The sequence below is a fragment of the Furipterus horrens genome, unplaced genomic scaffold, assembly GCF_987537825.1.
Source record: "Furipterus horrens unplaced genomic scaffold, mFurHor1.1.pri manual_scaffold_4, whole genome shotgun sequence".
Lineage (NCBI taxonomy): Eukaryota > Metazoa > Chordata > Mammalia > Chiroptera > Furipteridae > Furipterus > Furipterus horrens.
This window is the reverse complement of record NW_028327174.1, coordinates 60,718,269-60,744,753: the sequence shown is the minus strand read 5'-3', so window position 1 is coordinate 60,744,753 and position 26,485 is coordinate 60,718,269. Positions and strand designations below refer to the sequence as shown.

The 26,485-nt window shown below is 35.5% G+C and overlaps 1 protein-coding gene across 2 annotated transcripts in view; it reads right to left on the bottom strand.

The window, feature by feature from the left end:
• The window catches only part of MON2 (MON2 regulator of endosome-to-Golgi trafficking), a 129,272-nt gene extending 109,567 nt beyond the window's left edge, over positions 1-19,705 (bottom strand). For both annotated transcript variants that reach the window (XM_090273546.1, XM_090273547.1), the window contains exons 1-2: positions 19,203-19,705; positions 5,082-5,145 (exon numbers count right to left, since the gene is read on the bottom strand). In XM_090273546.1, the coding sequence (XP_090129672.1) occupies positions 5,082-5,145; positions 19,203-19,313 (175 nt within the window). In that variant the 5' untranslated portion in view covers positions 19,314-19,705. The remainder of the gene's footprint in view (positions 1-5,081; positions 5,146-19,202) is intronic.
• Positions 19,706-26,485: the final 6,780 nt, after the last annotated feature.

The following is a 26,485-nucleotide window of genomic DNA, read 5'->3' as shown; positions in this document are numbered from 1 at the left end:
AGGGGTTTCCTTGCTCTGAGGAGTTTCACTGCATAATTGCAGTTTTTATCCTGGAAAAAAAGAATTAAACTAGGATACCCCACTATAAATCACATTTATAGGGGCTAATAAGATTTTTTTATAATAAATTTTAATGGTAATTAAATAAAGAATTACAATTCTTGTGAAAGAAATAAAATGTAATGTGGAAACAATTGCTATAGTGAAAACCCTTAAAATCTACTTAGGGAAAAGACTGATATTCCCAACATTAAAAAAAAAAAACAAAACAACTTAATGGTTCAAAAAGGTCTGAAAGGCTTTAAGTAATTCAGGAATTGAAGGACAAATAAAAGTATGAGCAGTCTCATATTAAAAGTGCATTACTGGAAAAGGAAGGTTTATTCAACAAATCATGTAGGTACAATTAGTCAGTCATTTTGCAAAAGAAAGTCTAGATCTTCAAGTCATCCCATATATTATTTTTAAAAAACCAAACTATAGAAAAACTAGAAAAAATTTAAAATGACTATCAATTATGTGGTAGGAGATAGGCTTCCTAAGAGGAGTGAAACAAATAAGAAAATAGATTATGTAAAAATAAAAAGGATCTACATAAAAAATTAAAAGGTAAGTGACTTGCAGAAAATATGATACATGATGGGAACTTAATATTTTTTGCTATATAAACAGCTCAATTTGATAAGAAAGATACAAAAACTCAAACAAGTGTAAAATTTTAAAAAATTTTAGTATATTAGAGAAAAATGTTCTACATTAAAAAGAAATGCTGATTAAAATGAGAAATCATTTGTCCAATTACCAAAAAGATTTTTTAAATACTCATCTGGCAAGCATGTTATAAAAATACACTCACATATTGTTGGTGAAAGCATAAAGTTTTATCTTTTCAGAAAGCAGAGTGGTGACAAATTCCAAGAACATGTTTATATTCTTTAAATAAATAATTTCATTTCTAGAAATTAATCTTTAAAAAATTTTAAATACTGAAACATGCCTAACAAAGGAATGATTTAAAAAACTACAATTGCTTACTGAAATATATAGAGCAACTTAAAAAGAACAGAAAATACGGCATCAAAGTATTTATGATATAATAAAAGGCAGGATACAAATTAAAAATTTAAAAAGGAAAAAATAATAAATAAGAACACACTATATTGTAGAGAAACTCTGGCTCATTAGGTCAAATTGTGAACATGGCATTATTTATAGCCCTTGTGTTTTCTAGCCTAGATTACAGGAATCGCCTACCAACAGACTTCTACCTTAGTGATGGTACACTGAAACATATTTTCTGAATTGATGTCAGAGTAATTTATATAAAAATATCAATATGGATGTGTCACTCTGTGATGTCACACAATGGCAATATTTGAATCATATGTCCCAACAGACCAAGCTCAGGATGTTACACAATGGCAATACTTGAATAGTTTACCACAATAGACCAAGCTGTTTTATACCTCATGTATTTAAGTAATCTCTTTTACTTTCCTCTACTATACCTTATTTGCCTCTCTCCTTTTCAAGCTTCAAGATTCACCTTCAGATTCCCAGGACAGATTAGGTACCTTCCCTAAATTCCCATGACAAACCTGTCTATACTTCCAATGGGCATATACTACATAGTGTTAGAATTCTCTGTTTATGGTTCTTTCCTTACTCTGTCATCTGGCTGACACGAACTAAGTAAGACAAAAATCATGTACTTAATCATAACATAAAATTAAAGAAAGGCAGAAAAACATACTAGAGGCAGCACTATGAGACTTATTTGCATTTTTGGAGTGACTCAAGCATTAATGAGGGATTACTTCTAAACAAGTACTATACTAATTGCTAGCAATATAAAGAAGAATAAGATATTGATCCTGACTCAGGAAATATGTCATCTGGAAGGGAAAATTTCTGGTATAGGACTTCAAAAAGTAAGCAAGCCAAACAGCATGAATGGCTCAAACATACTGTTCAAGTATAATTTTTGTATTTCCATATAGATGGTAGGCGAACTATATTAACTATCTTTGTATCTCCCCTGTGATTCTTACATAGTTATTTCCTACTAAGAATACATTGTATGATATGTTCTATAAATGTTTATGAAATATCACAGTATATGTATTGATAAGATAGAATATACTAAAAAAAATCAGCAGATAAATTACCTTCTAATGTTGGGGAAAAAACCCAAAGTATATTTACTTAAATTACTTAGAGGCCTTTTAGTAATAAGCCCAGGTAAAAATAAAAAAGTAAGTGAAACCGTGTGAGAAAAGAACACTAATCAAACATAATGATTATCTATGCAACAATTCTATATGTATTCTGACAGTAGCTGAAAGTAGCCACAGGTAGATATAATCATTACGGTTTGGTAGAGGCATTAAATATACAATTTAGAAGATATCACAACTTCACTGATTTGTTTCCAAATATTTATTCAAAAAGCAGAGTCTCTGTTTATGTAATTTTTGTGTAGCACAATCCTGCTCAATTTCAAGTATATTGCAACATATTAAGATTAAGGCATTTGGCCTCATAAATGAAAAACTTTATGTTGCTACCTCTCATTTACAGAGTTTTATCTTTAAAGAAAAAGAAAATTTTGAGAAAATGGTCTGTATATTTGAATCAATGCTGACATTACCTGGCATAGCATTCCCACTTATGTCAGCATTCATGACAGCAGTGAAAACAAAGAAAAATAAACATTAAAGGAGGATGCTTAAAAGAAGGGGAGATGTAAAGCAAAGATTTATTCTGCAATGTAAATAACCTTCTCTTGGAAAATAAATCTAAGGAAACTAAAATTGGCTAGAAATTTATGCTGAGTATCATTAATCAGACTGATCCTAATTAAGCGTTCTGATTTTTTATAGCAACCCTTTATGTTTTCTGAATATGGAGAGAGATCTGAGAATTCAACATCTCATCTAAGACTCCTCAACTGTATATCTTTAATATCCATTGCAGCACAAAAATATTAATCTATAGGAAATTTTTTAAAAATATCAAACTAAAAAATTTTTCTCAGTATTAACTGTACTCTGAATTAAGTAGTTTAGAAACTATATATTGACAAATTTAAACACTCTTTGTTCTTAAAAGCTTTTAATTTTTCAAGATGACAGTGTTCAAAAAAAAAATGTACAAAATTTGAGGTATCAATTGTTATAAATACTTGGTAAAATATACCAGGAAAAGGTTTAAATGATAAAATAGCTCCTCAGGCACATGGATGGCTCCGGATACTACTGATACTAAAGCATGAACAATTAATTGTGCATAAAAACTTGTTCTACCTTGACTTGAATAAAGCTAATTGCATTAGAGTGAAATTAATAGCCTACCTATATACTAAACTCACACTGAGACAAAAATTTTCTTACTCATCCTTAAGATTAACTAATTAGATATTTTACTTGGTATGCAAGTCTATAACAGACAGTGATCCTCTGGAGAAATCATTTTAAAATATCTTCCATCAATTACAGACCCAATGAAAACTTTTATTATTGGAGAATAATTAAGGACTTACCATAATATCAGCAATGACAGTAGCAAAAGTAAATATTTATAATGATATTCTAATATAATTGGCCTTTGATATCTCATCTTAAAAATATCCAGGTAATAATTTATCTTGAAACATTAATTTTCTCACAGTAACTAATCCACCCAACATGCATCTCCCAAAATCCATTTACCCACCCTCCCAATCCAACAATACATGCCTTTGTCTTTACCCATCGCTTGCACTATACCCCTTCTTAACATGCTCACAGACCATTACTCAGTGCTGTGAATAATGTTATAAAACTATTTGGTGTTTTGACAGAATGTTCAAAATCAGAGAAGAGGCTGTGAGAAACAGGTGTAACTTAGGAAAATGAACCATAAAAGCAAATTTCCAGCAAAGCTGGAGATTCTAAGTAAAATCCACTCTCACCTCCCACTCTTAAACTGCCCCAAAAGTAACACTCATTTGTAACACTCTGAAATTCCACCAAGTAGGGATTTATTGGTATCCTTTTTTTAATGTAAAGAGATTTGTGAGAGTTTAAGAGATTCTTTACTAATATTTAGACTTTGTGTAAATTAACTTAATAGGACTGCTTTTCTCCTATAACTAGCTGAGATCAATAGCACTACTGGAACTGGAAAAGCAAATTGAAGGATCAGTGAAGTAAGCAATGGTTAAGTAGAAACACTGAGGGGTGAGGGGAGTAGCTGGTGCGAAAACCTCAAGATACCGTGGGAGCACAATGCAGCAGGAAGAACTTGGCTCTGAACAGCCCTGGATTTTAATCTGATTCGACCACGTATGTGACCATAGGCAAATAACTTAACCTCTTCGCATCTCAACTTGTTCTACTATAAAATAAAAATATTTCCCTACACAGTTGTCTTATATAAGAAGAGTGACACAAATACCTGACATGTAACAAATTCTCAAAAATGTCAGTTTTCTTCTTTTCCATGTTCATTATTGAGGCAGGAACAGAGACGCACCAAAGAAAAGGAAGAAGTAGACTATATCAAAATGGTGCCAAAGAGAAACTCTTAAATTCCTTCTTGAACATCAGGTTCAATGAAGAGAATGTAAGAAAACACTTGTTTTCTTTTTTCTACCCTATTCCCCTTTTTCTCTTTGTCTTAATGTCAGAACTCAAAATTCATATAGTAGCACTAAATTTATTATAGTACTACATTATGACTTGTTTATATTAAAGGTAAAGATCTTAGAAAGCAGACTGAGAACCAATCTACCATTCAGTTCAATACAATGAATATTAATTGAATGTCCTGTATGAGTAAGGTGTGTCTTATGTGATTGACAAAAGGTGGAGGAAAATGAAAAGATGAATAAGAAAAATCCTGTCTTTAAGGAGATAGTAGTTTCATACTTTTGATTTCAGAGAATTTTATAGCATTCATCTTTGGGAAACACAGTTAGTTAATAAGTTAGAAATTTTAAGCTACAGAAAATTGTTTTCTTTTTTTTTTAAAGATTTTAAGATTTTACTTCTATTAATCAAATTTTCATTAATTGTTGTATTTTTAATGCAAAAAATTACCTGCCAAAATTTCGGTGTTTCGTGCAGCTATTGTTTTAACTTTTATTATTCCTGATTCAGCAGCCTGTAAGAATAAAAATAATTAGAAAACAAAACTTACTATCAACATGAATTATCTAGGGAAAAGAAGTCACATATAATAGAAGAATCTCAAGCATAGTCACTATTATGTTTTTCATTTTCAAAACTTTGGATACTAAAGCTTAGCAATGAGATATATATATATATATAATGTAATACAATATGATTAATTTAATTATTCACATGCAAGTTCTGCAGTATAGCATGTTGCTTTTCTCCATGTTAAGGCACATCTGGAATATCCCAATTCCTCACAAATTTCAATGTTCAGAAAATAAAAAATAAAAGCAAAGCCTAATGAAAAAATTTAGGTTTCTCTTCCCCATTTCATACTCCCCTCCCCATCATAAAAATGGTAAAACACTGCAATATCAGGTAATACTGTTTTGGATTAGAAGAGAATGGATAACCAAGCACTTGCTATTACTTTTAGGTTACATTTCTTTTAAACACCCAGGTTTAATAAGGTGTATAAACATTCATCATAAGAATGTTTTAGCTAGCAGTACTCGGAAATCATGTAGCATTTTATAAAATGCCACAGAATTGTAATGTCCAATGTAATAGCCATTGGCTACATGTAGCTATTAAGCACTTAATATGTGGCCAGTCTAAAATGAACTGTGTTAAGATTTTATTTACTTATTTTTAGAGAGAGGGGAAGGGAGAAAGAGAGGGGGAGACATATTGATGTGTGAAAGAAACATCGATCAGTTGCCTCTTGCACACCCTCAAACGGGGACATGGCCCACAACTGAGGCATGTGCCCTGACCAGGAATCGAACCAGTGACCTTTCAGTTTGTGGGACGATGTCTAATCCACTGAGCCACACAAGTCAGGGCTTAAGTTTAAAATACAAACTAGATTTTTTGAAGACTTAGTATGTTAAAAAAAAAATGCAAACCAGTCCTTAAATATTTATATTGAATGTTGAAGTGACAATATTATGAACATACTGGGTTAAATAATATGTAATTAAAATTAAATGTTTACTTTTTAAATGCAATTTAAAATTATATATATGGATTATACTTACAGCCCACATTATTTTTCTACTGGACAATGTTATCATAATATTAATATATGACTTACAACAGAGAAACTAAGAATATTTTTATTATTGTTATTTTTATTTATTTTTTATTGTTGTTCTATTACAGTTGTCCCAATTTTTCCTGGTTGCTCTCCCCTGCCCTGCCCACTCCACTCCCATTCCCACAGTCAAACCCCACCCTGTTATCTATGTCCATGGGTCATTTATACCTGTTCTTTGACTAGACCATTCCCCTTCTTTCCCTGCTTACATTTTAACCATCAAGAAAAATGACTATTTTCTACTTATACTGGTCTCCACACCTCCAAAAGTAATACATATATACTTATAAGTTATATGTCCAAGTTTCCCTATTAATTTTCTTGCTAGTTGCTCATTTATTTTGTTACCTCTTACCACTTGCTAAGGGACAAGTGGTAGCATGATCTAAATGTTTAAAAATAATTGTGGAAGAACACCAGCATCCTATGGGTTCTTAGTTTAAGGACCAGTAAATTAATACATAAAATAAATAACATATTGTTGGCTATACTAAGTGTAGTAGACCTTTTGTCATTTTGGGGGGATTCCAACCATGCAAAGCCCTTGCCTGTGTTTGGAGAATCCCCAACTTCATGAATTCTGATGCAAGACAGAGTCTATCTTGCACGATTAAAAACTGAAAATATCAGATAATGTACTTGCTTTCCCACATGCCCTGGCAGCTTACGCTTTTCTAATACATACATCTACCATATGGTGACTAGTGGCAGAGAAAAGCAGGGAATGAATAAATTCCTTCTGACAGTGGCTACAGTGGAGGCAACATGTACTTTCCAAGAGCAGTGATGACAGCAGAACCAGTGGTGTCGTGAAGTAGCCAGCACAACCAGTAGGGCAATCTGAGGCATCTAGTCACTGTTCAGCAGACACGCAGTAACGGTTTCACTGGCATGTTATGCTGTGGTTCCAGCTGTTCAGCCTCCTTTTGTTCCTGTACTTTTTCTAAGGGTGGCTACATCCAGCCTTTTACGAATGCTATGAGCCACTCAATTTCATTTCTGCTTAAATCAGCCAGAGTCAGCATTCATTGCTCACAACTAAGAAGACAAAGGGATACCCCTAGGATTTAATAATTTTACGTGGAAATTTCCCAAATTAATATTAATATTTTTCTGGCTACTACCAGAAAAATATTGTAAAACTAAAGGGACTATTTAAAATAAATAAAAATAAAATAAAGAGACTACTTCAGCGAAAGAGTATTGACTTTTCTGATTATTTGGGACATTCTGTATTAGAACACCAGAAGCTTAACAAAAATATCCTGATGCCCAGGTTACAACCCATTCCAATTATCAGAATATCTACCAGTAAAAGCCAGGCATAAGAATTTTTAAAATCTTCAGGTGATTTCAACAGGCAGCAATATTTAGGAGGGTATTACAATAATATAAGCAAAGATGATAACGGAGAGGTCAGAGGTAAGAGTGAGTGAGATAGTAAAAAGTGGTCAGATTCTGGATATATTTTCAAGATATACGAAACAGCAAATTTACTACTATAAAAATTAAAAAACACTGACATTATGATGTATACTTTGTTATACTCAAACACCCCATCTCCAACTCTCTTGGGCAAATTTCTTACTGGGTGAGTTGAAATTAATCTGTAGTCACTGAGACTTCTTCTATCACCATTTTCAAATGTTCAACCTCTCCCCCTTCTCACCATGGCCCTATATAACCCATATATGCTCAAATTAAATATTTCATTCTGCTTCATCAGTCAAAAGAGCTTGATCAAACTGAACCATCATAAATGCCAATGTAATTTATACTGACTTTCTGAATTCTAGTCACTATGACCATTCTAAATACTAACAGTGTCCAAAAATCAGTCCCATAGCATGCTAGAGGTCAGTAAAGGATGTCAAATTTGCCAGACACTGTTCTTAAACTATATTTTATTGATTGTGCTATTACAGTTATCCCAATTTTTTCCCCTTTGCCCACCTCTACTATGTACCCAGCTTCCCTCCAGCAATCCCCCCCTTAGTTCATGTCCATGGGTCATGCATGTAAGCTCTTTGGCTTCTCCATTTCCTATACTATTCTTAACATCCTCCTATTTTTTACCTACCAATTGGGCTTCTTAATCCCTGAACCTTTTCCCTTATTCTCTTTCTTCCCCCTCTCCACTGACAACCCTCCATATGATCTCCATATCTATGGTTCTGTTCTTGTTCTAGTTGTCTGCTTAGTTTGTTTTTGTTTCTTTTTAGATTCATTTGTTAACAGTTATGAGTTTGTTGTCATTTTAATGTCCATAGTTTTGATATTCTTAAATGTGTCCCTTTAACATTTCATGTAATAATGGCTTAGTGATGATGAACTCCTTTAGCTTTACCTTGTCTGGGAAGCACTTTATCTGCCCTTCCATTCTAAATGATAGTTTTGCTGGATAGAGTAATCTTGGTTGTAGGTCCTTGCTTTTCACCACTTTGAATACTTCTTGCCAGTCCCTTCTGGCCTGCAAAGTTTCTTTTGAGAAGTCAGCTGATAGTCTTATGGGAACTCCTCTGCAGCTAACTCTCTGCTTTTCTCTTGCTGCTTTTAAGATTCTCTCTTTATCTTTAACCTTTGGCATTTTTATTATGATATGTCTTAGTGTGGTCTTCTTTGGGTCCAACTTGTTTGAAACTTTCTGTGCTTCCTGGACTTGTATGTTTATTTCCTTTCCCAAATTATTTTTTCAAATAAGTTTTCAATTTCTTGCTCTTCTTCTGGCACCCATATGATTTGGATGTTGACACTTTCGAAGATGTCCCACAGTCTTCTTATATTTTCCTCATTTTTTTGAATTCTTATTTCTTCATTTTGTTCTGGTTGGCTGTTTATTTTTTCCTTATGTTCCAAACCGTTGATTTGAATCCTACCTTCCTTCCCTTCACTGGTGGTTTCTTATGGATTTTTCTTTATTTCACTTAGTGTAGGCTTCATTTCTTCCCTTATGCTTTTGCGTATTCAATGAGATCTCTGAACATTCTGATCACCAGTGTTTTGAACTCTACATCTGATAGGTTGGCTACCTCCGCTCTGCTTAGCTTTTTCTGGGGTTCTGATTTGTTCCTTCATTTGGGCCATATTTTTTTGTCTCCTCAATATGGCAGCCTCCCTGTGTTTGTTTCTGTGTACTAGGAAGAGCTGCTTTGACTCCCTGTCTTAGCGTACCTGTTAAGTTGTATGTGGCAGAGCCTTGAGTACTCACCAGGGTGGGGGTGTCTGGACTGGGGAGGAGTGCCAGACACTATTTTGATTTCCTAAGATAAATAAGAGTAGACTCATGTATGTGTCATAAATAAGTATAAATCAGTATACAATATGTTTAACAAATATTTTTACAGATAAACATGATAAGGAAGAGGATAATGGAGTGTTTTAAAAGTAGTTCCACAGTAGTGTTCTAAAAAATATATAACTGGTATTTTCATTCCTAAACTCAAGAACTATCCAAAGGACTGCTTGTAGCCTTAGATATAGACTTATATATAGCTCATTTTTTATATCCATATTCTGATTGACAAATTTGAAACTGTAACAACTTACTCTCATAGGCACCCGTTTTACTGAAAAGTTTCACTAGCAATGTTTATTGACAACATCTATATGTCAGGGTCTCTCTAACCAAGGCAGTCTTACTTCGTACCTAGGCCTAGCCCATATTTTCAAGAGTAGCCTCTATAAGGCCCTGGCCAGGTAGCTCAGTTGGTTAGAGCATCCTCCCGATAGGCCAAGGTTGCAGGTTTAATCCCCAGTCAGGGCACATACAAGAAACAACAAATGAATGCATAAGTAAGTTGAATAACAAATCAATTATCTCTCTCCCTCCCCCCCATTTCTCCTTTCCTCCCTCCTTCTCTCTCTTTCTAAAATCAATTTTTTTTTAAAAGGAGTAAACTGTATAAATGGAAGTATTCAGACTCAGATTTTCTTGTATTTGTCAAGAATTATGCGTGTGAAAAGGAATCTTTAACTTCTCGCTTTAAAAATATCCGCTACTCTGATCAGATACTTTGTATACCCATAGGGAAATTACGTAGTTGTAAAAATAATTATTTTTTCTGAATTGACCCTCATGGGGAAAAAAAAGTGCCAGATTCTGCAGATTTGAATAGGGTAGGTTAAGGTGAGTAGTTTAATATCTCTATTCCTGAAGGCAATCTGTGGGTTGGGAAAGAGAGCCAAAAGTCTTAAATATAATGTAGCACTTAATATTTGTTACTCTTAAAATTAATCTCTCAACAATTATTTTTTCTCTTTCTCAATAACCCTTGCTTACTAAAATAGACACACCCACCAGGGGTTTTGAATATAGAGGTTAGTGGCACAGAAAAGTAATGAGAGGAGAATGCTGATTCCTCTTCTAAGATCATCTAGAATATCCCTGACTTCACTTCCCACCCAATAAAATCTTCCAGGACAATCTCACAATCCCATGGTTTGAACGTTCTAAATTATGAAGACCCCTAAATTATATTCCTATTCCTTACCAATCTACTAAACTATAGAACCTTTTATCCTAGATGTTTGAAAGACACCTTAAATTCAAAATACTCAGACAGATGCCATCATCTCTCTTACAAACACACACACACACACACACACACCCCAACTTCCACCTCAGCCCCACACTGTTTTTTCTCCCATAATCTCTATTTCTCCGAGGAGCAGCAATACCAATCCAGATGTCACTGACCAGAAATCTGGGGTTTCTCTGTCTTCCCACAAATCTAATCAGCCACAAAGGCCATGTACTGAACATACCTTGTATTCTTTTTCTTCTCAAATCCCACTTCTATCTCTTCAAGCTTCTTTTATCATTACCACTTAAACTAAGAGATTTCTCTATTTACAATCTTGTCTTCCACCCATCCACTGTCTCAATCCAATGGTTCCTAGCAGTCACCCCTACTAGTGTTTCTCAAAATTAAATAGCGTAAGGACATCTTTTCAAAATTAACAAAACTCATGGACCTACCCCAGTCACTGACATAAATAAAATTTAAAATAAACTCCTATTTCAGTAGCTCTTAAGTTACTAAGCCAACAAATGTACAAATTAAATACAAACCCAAATGAACACTAATTTAATGTGGAAAATAATGTTTTGCTGAAATTAAACCGGTGCTAAAAACAAGAAGATAGCTATAGTTATAGTGCAGCTTCTTCAGATGTTGGTACTCTTATAGAACCATAGCAGTGACAGAAACCATTTCTTCCACCACTTTATTCTATAGCTACTACTGAGAAGGCTTTCCATCTTGTGGGTTCTCCATGGTATGTACCTGTAACATTTTATCCCATTCATATACCTCCTTCTCCATTCTAGCTGCAAGCCCCATGAAGATAAAAAACATAGGTTATTCATCCCTTCCTATTACTAATGCCTGTCACAGTGCCTAACATACAGTTGCTACATAATAAATGTTTCTAAACAAATAAAGCAGTGGTTCTCAACCTTCCTAATGCTGCGACCCTTTAATACAGTTCCTCATGTTGTGGTGACCCCCAACCATAAAATTATTTTTGTTGCTACTTCATAACTGTAATTTTGCTACTGTTATGAATCGTAATGTAAATATCTGATATGCAGTATATATTTTCATTCTTACAAATTGAACATAATTAAAGCATAGTGATTAATCACAAAAACAATATGTAATTATATATGTGTTTTCCAATGGTCTTAGGTGACCACTGTGAAAGGGTTGTTCAGCCCCCAAAGGGGTCTCAACCCACAGGTTGAGAACCACTGAAATAAAGAAAAATTTCTAAATAGAGGGAGAGACTTTACTGAACACTAATTGAAAAATCCAGGGGAAATTTGATCCAGAAATTCCTAATGCCATCAGATCTGCAGTTTCACTTCTCTGACATTCTCCTGGTTCTCTGCTGTTCCATAGGTAGGTTCATACTCAGGCTGCTTCCAATCTTGGCAATAAAAATAGCTATAGCTGTTCTACACCCCACAATTTTATATGACACTATCTAAAAGGAGAGAAAGCATCTCTTGCAATAGTTCTTGAGGAAAGAAAAAGAAACTTTCCTTTCCCAGGAGCACTCACTGGCTATATGTGACTTGGGCAGAAATGAAGGTGAGAAATAAAGTACAAAAATGAAGGGTTTAAATTAGATCAAACTAATCAAGGTACCCTGGAGCAAGAAATGAGATTAATGCAGTTAAATCCAAAGAGCTGAAAATGAAGGAAGAGTATAGCCTACCATTGAAGGAAGCAAGAGGAAATGAAGGATGGCAGGAAATTAACAAATGCCCACTACTAGACTATGTACCAATTTATGCATATATAAAAATTAAATGTTGCTTTTCTTTACCAAAGCTCCCATGTTGTTTTTTTTTAAATACATATATTTTTCCACATCTAGGAGACCAGAGCCTCAAAATTAGAACATATTTACCAAAGGACTAAATTAATTATTCAGAGGACATAGAATGAAAAAAGAGCTAAAGAAAAAAATGTAAATTTCAATTTAATAACAATTTGGATAGAAAAATGTACTCATGTGACACCAGGGAGGTATAATCCTGCCTAAAGATTTATGATTTTAGATGGCAGGTAAAATCAAAAGACCTAAAGCTTGCACTTGGGAATACGTAATAGAGCTAGAACACTCCCTAGAGGACAATATACTCATAAAACAATTACTACATTGAAACCAATAAGATTTTTTACTGTAAAATGCAATTAGTTTATAATCCCAAAGCCTTGAAAAATATTTACCTAATGGCTGGGGCAGGGTGGGGGAAGACTGAGATCCAGATTACATGTACAAAGATAAAAAGTACACACACACACACACACACACACACACACACACACGGTATGCCTATATATACATAGTAACTTTTTCTTTCCCTTTTTTAAAAAACTTAGTCTTTGATAAGTATCTATTCAGCACCTCCTAGGTATACAAATGTGTTGTACTATAGTGAACAGCAGGATAAACAAGATGCAAAACTAACCCTTATGGAGCTTTTTAGAAGAGAAAAAAAATACTAAAATAGCTATATCAGAATGTAAAGTATAAGACTTATAAGGAATTAACTTATAAAATAAGCTTAAATGAAAGTTAAGAAAGTGGAGAAAAACTTACTAGCTTGAAAGTTCTGGGCAGGAGCTGTAATTGTTTCTGCTCCAGCAACTTAGCATGGCACACAACAGGTATTCAAAAATTATTTCATGAACAAATGGATATGGGAATGAGGAAGAAATTAGAAAATTATCTATAAAGTTGGTTCATTCATGCAACAAACGGATGAGCAAATACTTAAAGAGGGGTTAAAGAAAGAAAAGGTAGGATTGTCATTTTAAAAAGATGTGAGCAAGTGATTCCAGGCCAGCAAAAGAGACCTCAGAAACCATAGCATGGAAGAGGGGAGCAGTAGGGCATATTTGGAGAATAAATAGCAGGCAATGCAGTTGGACAGTGATGAAGTTAGAAAGGAAGGTTGGGAAGATCAAGAGGATCTTAAATGCTACATGAAGGAGTTCTGTAAGTATAGAGTAACCATTGAGGGCTTTGTTAGCTGTATAAATATATTAAGCATTTAGAATGGTTTGTCTTTTGTGCCATTAATGCATATCAAAGGCCAGGCATAATATTGAAACCTGGAACTATAATGATAGCTGACAAAATAGAAAAAAAGGAGAGGTATGTTAGAAATTACAGAGCTGAAAGGGACAGTTGACAATTAATAAAGGGGAGCTGAGGGAGAGAAGATAGCCAAATATGACTAAGGTAAGCAACAGTGATAAATACTATTAACAGAACAAGTAAAATGGGAGGAAAGGACAAGTTTTAAGAAAATAATTACAAGAAGTTCTATCTGAAGTACGTAAGAGATATTGGAAATACAGGTTTAAGCTCAGTAAAGACAACAGAGTTAGTGAAGTGGATTTAGGAGTCAACGGCATTGTCACAAGGCCAGAAGCAATACGGGTAGATGATAGCACAAAGGGGAAGAGCATGGAGAAAGGAGAGGTCTGAAGACAGAACTTGGGATACACTTACAGGTAAAGAAAAGGAGAAGGAATACTGAGGGAAGAAAAAGGGAAGTAGAGTTACAAAAGCCAAAATGGAAGAATTCCAAGATGGAAAGAATGACTCTTTGTCTTCAAATAATGAAGCAAGCCCTATAAATGGGAACAATGATAAAAACAAGTTAAGCATGTTTTAAAGGTATGTGTAACATAAAATAATGGAAATAAGGAGAGGAGTTAGAGATGGATGGATGCACATGAATTCACATTCCAGTTCTTCCACTTTCTAGCTTTACTTACTACCTTATGCAAATTACTGAACCTTTCTAAATTATACTTTCCTCACATGTGAAATTGAAGTGGCATGTTGCAATGCAGTCAATGGTTGCAAAGTCGCTAGCTTAGTGGGAATACAAGGTTTTACTCAACCTTGAGTTATCTTCATGAAGAAGATAAGGGCAGTTTCTCATTTATTTCTGTATTTCCTGCCATGCCTTACACTTAGGAGAGTATTATATTTTTACTAATTAATAACAGGTCTCTTCAAAAAGGACATCTGACAAAATCTGTGTCCCAAACACTCCTCTCTTGCTGGCAACAAGAACTCCCTGGACTCCATCATCCTCTTAGTGCAGTAAGTACTACTCTGTACTTGGTACTCTAAAACCCAATATTCCCACTATTGTCCCAACCCCTATCCTTCTAGCTCTCTCCCCAGCTCCATTGCTCTTTGATTAAATTGATGCTGCTAGTCCCTTAACCCTTCCATCTTCTTCCAATCAATCCAAGTTCCTTTTTTAGAAATTCCGATCTTCATTTTATGATCCATCATCACTCAACCACTTTACCTGCCAAGACTTTGAAGTGTTCCAATTTCTTCTCCAAAGTGATCCACTGTTCCTCTCAAAATTCCTACCCATCACTTCTTTCATTACCAATTAATCACAGCAATATGCCTGTTTCTCTCCTACCAAGAAAACAGAGGTCATAGGTCAAACTGTCCACAACTTCCTCTCTCTCCACTATGCCCCTTATACAAATTTATCGCATTCCAGCCCATTTTTATTTTTCCCTTCCTCTGGCAGAAGAGAATGTGTCCTGTCTCAGACTGAAAGCCAGTTCATACACTTATGTTCCTACAACTCCAGCTTTCTCAGGGTCCTTGAGAAAGTCTGCCCAGCTCTCTCTCTTTAATGCTTTTGTTTTCCAAAGGTCCGTTAGCCCATTTCTCACTTATACACTCTTCCTGGCCCACCTCATCTGCTCCTATCATTTCTCCTTTCATGTATAAACCGATATTCCTAAATCAGAAAGTATAGACCTCCCTCTTAAGTACCAAAACATCATTTTCAAATACCTACTGGTGTGTTCCACTTAGATGTCACACATAAATCTTAAGCTTAATATATTCGTGACTACTCATTTTCCCCCAAAATACTGCCTCCTGTATTCTTTCTCTTCATGATCCAACTCAGTTTCCCAAGCCAGAAACCGGAGAGGTATCATAGATTTCTCTCTCTACATATGCAAAAAGTCACTATGTCCCAGAAACTGGTAAATCTCTTTTTAATCCATACTCTCTCTCTTTCATCCATATCTACCACAATACAATCAACTTCCTGTCTATCTCTACTATTACTTCAATGCAGGCAATTATCACTTTTTAAAATCTGTTCTCTCTGCCTCATTTTCAATCCCCTCTAATTCTTCCTGCTACTGCTGTTACAGTCATGTTACTAAATATGAATTTGATCATATGACCCCTCTTAAAAAGCTTTAATGGCTCCTATCACCTTCAGCATCAAATTTATTTTACATGGAAGAGAAACATGTGCCGTTTTCTCTGCCAAGAATGACCCCACCATAACCACCACCTTCCTCTGTTGGCTACCTTCTACTCATCCTATAAAGATTCAGCTCAGGCCCTGACTGGTGTATGGCTCAGTGGGTTGGGCATCGTCAGTTGGTGGCACACGAGAGGCAATAGATCAACGTTTCTCTCCCTCTCTTTGTCCCTCACTTCCACGCTCTCTAAAATAAATAAAATCTTTTAAAAACAAAAAGAAAAAAGGGTTAGCTCAATATTTACAAACTTTGACCAAGGTTCCATATTCATTAGATCCCCCTCATCTGTTTCCACAGAGTGGTCCCTGAAAATAGGAAATGACCAAAATGTTTTTATTCATTAAATATAAACATAAAGTTTTAGAGGTTACTGCTTCTGAAGGTCACTGAATATCAATCACATAGAAGTGATTTTACAAAGCTTTAAGGTGATTTTTAAGACAAAAAATTTCCATACAAGTAGTCCAAAACACATTAGCTAGTATATTTGTGCAAAAAAAGAGAGTTACACTGCTGAAGTATGAAGATTTATATTTAAGGACTAAGGAAAATAAGCAGGGGAAAAAAGGGGGAAGGAATGTATTACTGTTATTATTTAACTACACCACTTTTTATAAAATTACAGAATAAAAACTATTTAATATGCAAAGGATAAATTTATAACTGAAAACCATTACGATAAAACTATGTAGAAAATCCAAAGATAAGTAATACCAGTAAATAAGGCACTATCCTTTATCAATACCCCCTTTCTTTTGTTTTTCCATCAGATTTGAAATCTTTTTAAAAATCCAGCTTATCATTAATTTAAAAATATATATAGCCAAGCACTGTGGCCAAAAAAAATAGAAATCACTAAAAACTTAAAGACTAAATATAGAATGCATCACTTCATGCTACCTTGTTTAAACAGTATTGGAGAAGGAGATATCTCCTCCAAAGCACATATGCAATTAGCAGTGTAGTGTAGTAAGTTCTTGAGCAGCCCAATAAGTAGTCATAACAAGTATTTTCAGGTAATACATGTGAAGATACTGGGAAAGTATAAACTAGAAAACTAGTATGCAGATGGAAATGCCTCTTAAAGAAAGAAAGGCTTTGCCTTACAGTCTATCAAGCACCACCACCACCACCCAATAAAAACAAATAAAACTAAGAACTTATCAGTCTCTTAAAGAATAAAAGCCAGAAGTTGGCATTGCTATTAAATTTCAGGAAAAATTTAATTCAACCAAACTCATACAGTATCTTGAAAGTTAAGGCTCCCTCCTAAAAAAGCCATCACTATTAAGCTAATTACATCATTCTGGTTTTAAACTTGTGACATAGTCAAAATCATTTTTCAATTCCTAAAGTAGGTACTTAGGCATATTAGAAATGCCACTGGTTAAGGGGTCAAAGTTCTTTCATTCAATAAATTCTTACAGAGCGTGTACTCTATACAAAATTATGTATCAGAGATCATCACATTTCCTTTTGCTATTACCTCAAACACTAGGTGCAATTACTAAATATCTCGTTAGCCAATGTACAAGTAAAAAAGCTAATGAGCTTTATTAATAGTTAGAAAGGAACTGAGTTCTAGAACTTGGTAAATTACCTGTTTGGAACTCTGAATGCTTTTCCAATAGAAATAATGTAATAAACGGCAACTAAGTTCCCAAACTAGAGGCCTACAATATATCACAGTTTTTAATTATAAGAAGAGTCAGTTCTATAAGTTACTGGTAAAATCATAAAGTAGGATTTGACATTTTCTAAATAAGAGCATTTCTCTTATCATTGGAAAAGCCTAATTTTTAAAATTACTTGTTATTACTTTCAACAGAAGATGATGCAGAAAAAATGAAAAGTGGTATCAAAATACACCACTGAATATCTGAAATAAAACATATCATAATGGTCATCTTTCCAAAAGTGGTACATCTGGTTTCCATCACTGAGTACTATTTGTTTACTTTATTAAAGAAATACTAGATGGTGTTTGTTAAAGACTGATGAGCCCAAAGCACTTACAGAAAAGTTACCGTTCCTTGGAAGCCTAAAATCCAAACATTTTTGGTTAAGTTCTAACTTCAGGATCTTTATAATAATAAAGGCAAAACACTAAAGTAATTCTGAAACTATTACAAAATTCCTTTGTGAACGTTTAGGGCAATTAGTAAATGAAATTGCAAGTGTACTGGATCACATTAAATAGAAATAAAAATAATTGCTTTGAAAAAAATGTCACAACTATTTTATTTCAGAAATGAGGAAAGATGTTGAACAGCATTTTTTTAAAGTTTAAGAAAAATTAAATGGCACCTTAGAAGAAGGAGCCAATAAGGACTTAATGTTAAAAATTTCAATTTCGGATATACTTGGAGAATTTACTTTGTATACATTAATAAATTGAGCCTCTTTAATAATATCCTTTTGCTCTGACATCTTTCCCATCATAATCTAATAAATCTACCCTTTAATCCTATTTTACATCTGAATAAAATTGAAGCTCAAAGAGGTTAAGTTGTATTCCCAGCACAAACTTCCCACTACAGAACTGCTCATAACAAGGTTTAATATGCTTACTCTGGTTTATCAATACATGTTGTAAGTTAGGTGTCTGGATAATTTATTAATACTTCATGAACTGATACAGAGTTAAGCTGCATGACAACATCACAAGGAAAGCTACTTCCAATTGACTAATATTATATACTCAACTATATAATATATATAAAGGTGAGGGGCATAGATTTCACCCTACAATGAATATTAGCTTTAGAAGCAACAAACATAAAATTTTCAATTCTGGCTTGGCTTTTCTGAGTTTGAAAAAGGCCAGAAAAGGCGAGGCCAGAAAGGGCTGAATCGGCTCACCCAGTGAACTTCATTCCTAACTCCGGAGAACAGGAGAAGAGAGAAAAATCAAAGTGCCTCATACCTCTCCAAAGAGAACTATAAAGAGCGTTTGTGGAACAACCCACGGACTCGCAAACCCAGACAGGTGAAGGCCAAATGAAAATTAGATAGAGCTGGAGGATGGCTGTGAAAGACTGGGTCTAACAGGAACCGGCAAGCTCACCGTGCCTTCTCCCGACGTCTCCCGAAGCTTACCTCCTTGACAGGTGGAAATTTCTTCTTGCACTCCAGGGACAAGGCCCTTAAGTCGCTCTGCATATTCTCCAACAGCTTCTTCACCGCCTCGGGGCTGTTGGTGCCGGACATGGTCCACCAAGCACCGAGACAATTTCAGAGCGGTGCAAACTCCGGCACTGTCAGGTCCTTGGGGCGTCAGGCAGCTCCTCCAGGCACCTCCGTAGCCCGTCTCCAGGGCTCCACGGAGACTCCGCTGGGCCTAGTATGCCAACTCGGAGCGAGACCGAGCGCCCCCGCAGTCTCCTAGCAAATCCCCTCTTTCCTCTCCGCGGCGCCCCCGCAGTCGCCCCGCACCGCTAGGCCCCGCCGGCTCCGGCCGAGGAGCCCACTATGTGGGCAGGTCCCTCCCGCCGCCGCGGGGCCCAGCCACACTGGTTGTCACAAGCCAACACGGCCAGAAGCTTCAGTGCTAGCTTCCCAAACCCCACAGAACCGCAACGCCATTAGTCGAGGCGCCCACAATTCCGAGCGCGGCCGGGACACGTCAGCAGCACTTCCGGGCACCACCGCCACCGCCCCCGCCTTGGCCAACCCGGGCCGACGAGCGGCAGGTAGGGCGTGGCCAGGGGCGTAGTCACGCTCGGGGCAGACTCGGTTCCGGAAGAAGGCGCTAGCATTCGAGTAGGTTTAGTGTTCTGTTTGCTTCAGCAAAGATTGCTTCCTTTTCGGTGAAAAGTGTTTGAACGGAGCATCGGGTATTCTTTGGCGTATTTCTCTGCGTATGTTTGTGTTAAGTTGTATTTCGGTGTAAACAGTTTACTTCCTTTTGGAATAATCTTCATTTGTCGTGTCCTTCATTTCTGCTCCCTCGAATCTCTGGGTAGTGGCCCCAAATCAACGCCTACCTCTTTTTATTTTTTTTACCTCCGTGAGCACCTAAGTTGCAGTTCTTCCAGAGAGGTGGAATAGCCACTTATTTCTTTTATCTGGAGATAAAACTTCCAGACTCTCCGCTGGCTTTACATTTCATCCAAAGTAAAAGCCAAAATGCATCAGTTCACCGACCAGGGGCTACGCGATCTGCCCCATCCCCCCTTCACCGCCTGTCTGCCTCCCTGCTAAAATGCAAGTTTGAGAAGCGTTGGGATTTTTGCTGTAGAGTTCTAGAACAAAGCGTGGCACATAGTAGATGATCAATAAATGTGTGTTGGGTGCATGACTACCCTACTAAGGGCAGAGTTTTGATGCTCAGATAAGGTACTATATAAATAACGTATGAGGTGCCAAATACATGTGAGGCAAAGATAAACGTAAACGTCGTCTGTGCTTCTGCGAAGATCCAGGTCAGTAAGCTTTTGCCCAAGACATTTTACAGCTACTGAGTAGGAAGTAGAGGGCGGTAGAGTGAAAACCTGAACCAGGGTAGAGGTAAGAGATGAAGAAATAAACACCTGTAGACAACTAATCTGTTGACACCTTTACAGAGTGGGGGACTGAACTATGAGATTGTCAGTGGGTGGCAATGTTCGGCTGTAAAATAAGAAGGACTTGCACCACAATTACTTTGTAAACTAAACAAAAAACTTTTTTATTCTGAAAAGCAAAGCGAAACGGATGAAGGTGGCAGATGAGGTAAGAGTAGTAAGCTCCTAGAAGAGTAATTTGGATAATTTGTGCCTATTACAGAGCTACTATGGTATAAGCTTTATGTATTAGAAACTGAATTTAGGGGGAAAAAAGCTTAGGTGGAATATGTGGCAGACATTCCTGATGTCCAAAGGAGCTTTAAAAAATGATCTCCTAGCTTGGCCAGTGTGGCTCAGTTAGTTGGAGTGTTTTCCCGAAGATTCCGTCCTGCGGTTGCTTCCCCATGGGGCATATACCCAGGTTGCAGGTTCAATCCGGGTCAGGGTGCCTGTGAGAAGGCAACCAATCAATGTGTCTCTTCCTCTCACTCTCTCACTCTGCACCTTTCTCTCTCAAAGAAATGAAAAATGTCCTCGGGTGAGGATTAAAAAAAACTAAAAAAATATTAATAATGATCTAATAATTGGCCCAGTAGTCTAGGATCAAGTTTTTGTCCAGTGCCTTTCCCTATGTAGCCATTTTTTTTAATTTAATTTTTTTTTATTATGAGTAATTTTGGCATGATTGATTCAAAATCAAATTCCTTAGAGTTGTTTACATCTCTGTTATATATAGTTGAGGGAATGCAATTGGAATTTATTAATTAAAAACAATGATTGAAAAGACTGTTTACTTAAAATGCAACTATTACCTGTATCTAGTATTCTGTAAATTTCTTACTTAAAAAAAAAAAAAAAAGCCATTTTCTACATACACATGCCCAGAAAGATAGTCCTGCCCCAGAAACTGCATGGTTTTATGCCAAAACAGAGGTAAAACAATTTTTGGTTCTCTAAGTTAAAAAATGAGCTAAATTCAATAGTTAGCATTCTGAAAACAGAATCATTTCTCTTTTAATAGCAAAAACAAAATTCAAATACATACTATTCTTAAGTACTTAAAAAAGTACTTCAAGAAAAATTTAACCTTTATTGTATTTTTTCCATTACTAGTTAGTCCACTTATACCCCTTCCCCCCAGCAATCACCACACTACTGTCCATGTCCATGAGTCCTTTTTCCTTTTTGCAAAATCCCTACCCCACTACCCTACCCCTTGCCACTAGCTTGTCATCTGTTCTCCATCTATGGGTCTGTCTCTGTTTTGCTTGTTAGTTCAGTTTGTTCGTTAGATTCCACATATGAGTGAAATCATATGGTATTTGTCTTTCCTTGACTGGCTCATTTCACTTAGTGAAATGTTCTCCAGGTCCATCCATACTGTTGCAAAAGAAGCACTTTCAAAATCATAGCACACCTATAAATGTTGGTATGAATGTAAAATAGTCTTCTGTGGCTACAAAATCTGTCTTCATTGAAGATTACATTTATAAATGCCTGATAAACTTAATCTTGTATTACCATAAGTAATGCTTTCATAGCATTATCAAGTAGTAATTAAGCCTCAGGCTCTGAAGTTCAAAACCCTCAGTATGAATCTCAGTCCTGTTAGTACCTGGGTAACTCTAGCAAACTATTAAACCTCTAATCTTCAGTTTCCACATCATTAAAAGAAGAAAAATACAGGTGCTTTCCTCTAAATGAGATACTGTTGGTAAGGTACAATGCCTGGCACACATTAAGTATTGAGTAAATGTTTTAAGTAGGTAGTAGAAAAAGATAACTCATTGCAATAATCATTCGCTCTGTCTTTTATTAACTTCTAATTCAAGTTAATTATCAGCAAATTTTAACCTTCTAGTTGAAAATTAGGAAACCCATGTATTTTTCTGAGCCTTTGTTAGGAGTCTTTTAGAAAATTAATCTATTTTACCATAAGCATGTGTTCATGTGTAACAAGAAAACTTGTCTAATATCTATCTCAGTTTAATGATGAAATACAAATATTACCCAATCTACCTTTCTAATTGTGCAGTCCCTCAGTTTTCACCATCATTCATTTGTACTCCTCTTGGATTTTTCTCTCTTCTACCTACTCCTTCACTATTAGTATATCTTAGAATTCTATTCTCTGCTTTCTTTTCTTCATTTATTATCCCAGAGTGATCTTATGCACACTGGTGGCTTGATTGCTACCAGTCTATTGATATCACCCTGTATAACCTCCATATTGACAAATGTCAATAGAGTGTTCAGATTAACAGAAATACCACAACAGAGACACCACTTAGGTTTACCTATCTGAGGGATACAGAAAGGACTATAGATGCAATAAGCTGCTAAGAGATAAAAATGAAAGCTTCTAAGCCTTCCAGATATTCAGACTTTTTGAAATACATAACATCAGACCTGGAAACTTCACTTCCCCTGCTGGTCCTAGCCTTACATACAGGAAGGCAGACTGGTGCTATACATAGCATTCTCTAGAGATCTTAACTTCACCTAGGCTAGGTAGCTCATCAATCTCATGTTATATAATGCACAACATGATAGCTAAGTTGCAGTACAGAGGATATTCAGACATAAAGAAGTCCTTTATTCTCAGTTTCCTTAGTCTAACACAACGAAGTCCAAGTACACTCTTGAATTTAGGGCTGTGGGAGTAAAACAAAAACTATTGCCAGATAGCTCTGAAAATCATGATATCAAGCACTTATACACAAACTTATAAATCCAGAGCTCTTATGTGAGATCCGGATATTGCCTACTCTACATCTTAACGTTAAAGGCTCATTGGCAGCTAACACTCTTCCCCAAAATGGAGTTGGTCCTCTTTATACATTACTTTTCCCAACAAAAGGCATCACTACGCACCAGTTGCCCAGACCAGGAACCTAAGAATCAAACTTGACTTTTCCAGTTCCCTTATCCACTGCATCTAAGGGGAATCAGCTGTGTTCATGCATTCAATTTTCCCCATTCTCACTAGCTTGATTCAAGCCATCATCATCTCTGTTTTAAAACAACAGTTTCCAAAGTAAAATTCCTACCTCTAAGTCCATTTTCAATTTATTTTCCACACTGATCACAGAGTCCTCTTTCTAAAATGAAAATATGAAGCCCTTTTATGATTTTCTATTATTTTCACATTGAAGTTCAAACTCCTTTACATAGGTACCAGTTAGATTCTTTTAGCAGCAGGGGTTCAAAGAAATAGTGCATGAGGAAATAGAGGTAAAGGAATTTCACAAAGCCAGGCCCTATGGGAATATAGAAAAAGCTTAGCATTCCTAACTGCTCGATTAATCTCAGCAGCAGATGTGTTTAGCTTGCTTCCTTCTCCCTTCTCTAGTACTTAAGCATTACCAAGACACATTGTCTCTTCTAAGATTTCTCCTGCTTCTACTAACCATTACCTCACTCCTAATTCTATATGTATAGAGATTCTACTCCCATAGTATCTGCTTCTTCATGTCTTTGGCTACCTCATGGTCTCTGTTGTTTTTCTTCTTTCTCTTGTCTATTTAACTTCTATCTCACTACCCTACCAACTACAAACTTTATGTATCACATTCAAATTTCTAAAGAAAAAGAATCTAAATAATTCAGGAAATAAAATATAGATGGTGTACTCTGTTGTGCTATGCTTTTTGCCAGACCACTCCTAAATCAGTGAAAAGAATACAGATTAACTGTCCGTGGAACATGGGACACCCTGGTTCAAACAGCTGCGGTAAAGGCAAATTGGTTTATGTGGTCAGGGTAAGGGGTTCACATAGTATAGAACATGAGTATCTATAGTGAAGAAAATGTATCAGACATCTGTTAGTTGAATGAATTAATAAGAAATATCAAATGTGTTTATAAATGCTTTCTTACCCAATTTTTTTGAGTAATTATATTTTAAGTATTATTTATAATTCAGTTTTTATGATTGAAGATTAAAACTGTTAAACTCATAATTGATAGCTACTATGAATTTAATTTTAGATTTATTTTATTTAGTCTCACTCTATTATTTTTCCTTTGTGGTCATTAATTCTATCTCTGAATTACCTTTCCTGAAATTAATTCATTTTTACAGTTCTCTTTTTCAAAGAATTTTACTTAGTCCAGAAATGATTAGTCTTTAATGCCTCTTGGTACATGCTGTCTATGTATTTCTTAAAATATGTTCTCAAAAATTCTAAAGTTCTAAAACTTTAATATTCAGAATTAAAAATTATAACTTACTGACTGGTCTAAAATACATACTGACTGGAGATTTCTTTACAGAATAAAGAAATTATAACACAAGACAAATTAGGAGTAGAGAACCTAAAATTTACCATTTCAAACTCTGTGTCCCTAGATGTAAGAATAACTTGCTTATATGTTTCTTATAGCTACTCTCCAAAATTATTCTGTAAACATTTTATTTTCTGTCTTTACTATATCTGCTTTCAAAACATAAAAATGATTCTTGTATGTGGTACCTCTGTTTCTTTTGTGTTGTGTGGAATGGTTGTAACAGTGAGGTAACAAGGAATAGATTCATACTGCCTCCCTGTCTAGATTTCTTCCTATGGCCTCCATTTAACCTGTTCTCCTCTGATGGGTTCTTACCATTTCTCAACCTATTGCTTTTTCACCAAATGAGCACATACAGTTTCATACTCTTATCCTTCCTAGTTAACGCTATCTTAATGCAATTAACACATCTATGTCCAGCTGCTTGATTAGAGGCCTCAAAATATGCTTTCGAAAGTTAAAAGACATGTCCCATAAAGCCAGTTAGAGAGGTAGAAGTCATGTTGGTTTAGCTCAATATTTCCTAATTGGAAAAATCAGGAGAGAGTTGGTCTATGCAAAGCAGCTGAAGTCCTCCTCTAAGTCTGAAGAGAGATAATAGTTGTCATTCATGGAGCAACTGTATTGGAAGCTCTCTACTAAGTGCACTTACTATCTCATTTAATTTAACTTTTTCAAAAAGTCCTGTAAATTAAGAATCACTGTTTCTATTTTACAGATGAGGAAACTCAGGCTCAAAGAGATAATTTACTTACTAAATGTCCTGTAGCTAGGAAGTGTACTCAGAATTACACCTCAGGATTTTGACTCTAAATCTTATTCTCCTACTTCTGTATTTCCAAAGTGACAAGTTGTCCCATGGAAAGTCTGGTGAAGCTTGAGGCCTGTCTCCTCTCTTAACCTATTTCCTGAATATCTTATTGATTGGAATTTGTCTGTCAGATGGATTCTTTGTTTAAGAGGGAAGAATTTTAGGTTTTTCATTAAATTCAATATATTTCCCTATGTGGAATAACATATATCCCACTTAACTATAAGCTTATTTTTCTGTCTTCATGCTACACTCTTTAAGTTCTTTAGTGGAAAGACCCTTGTTATTTATAGCTATATTCCTGGCAACTGGCACGTATATACTAGGCTCCAGCAAACATTTGTTTTAGTTATATAGATTCTCATCCTCAATCACAGAGCAACGAATGTACTAAGAAAGTTATCAAAACAAGAATTCAAGTAAAGGAAAACAAAATAAGGGACTAGGGTATACATGTTGGGCAACCTGCTCCCACAAAGAAGACCAGGATGAATCTGGTGGAAGTGAGGGCTGCCCTGTACCTGCCACCACACATCTTTTCCAAAATAGCTGCTTTTTTCCCCTCAAGAAATGTTTGTCGAGTAAATGCATGAGTGAATAAATGATTGAGTAAGTGAGTGCTGAGGCTGGGATGAGGTTTCTTTGTTCACATTTTCAGACCTCGACTGTAAAAATATCGGCCATTTTAAAAACAACTGTATGTAGCATATGGTGTGTGCCAGAAGTAAATGTCT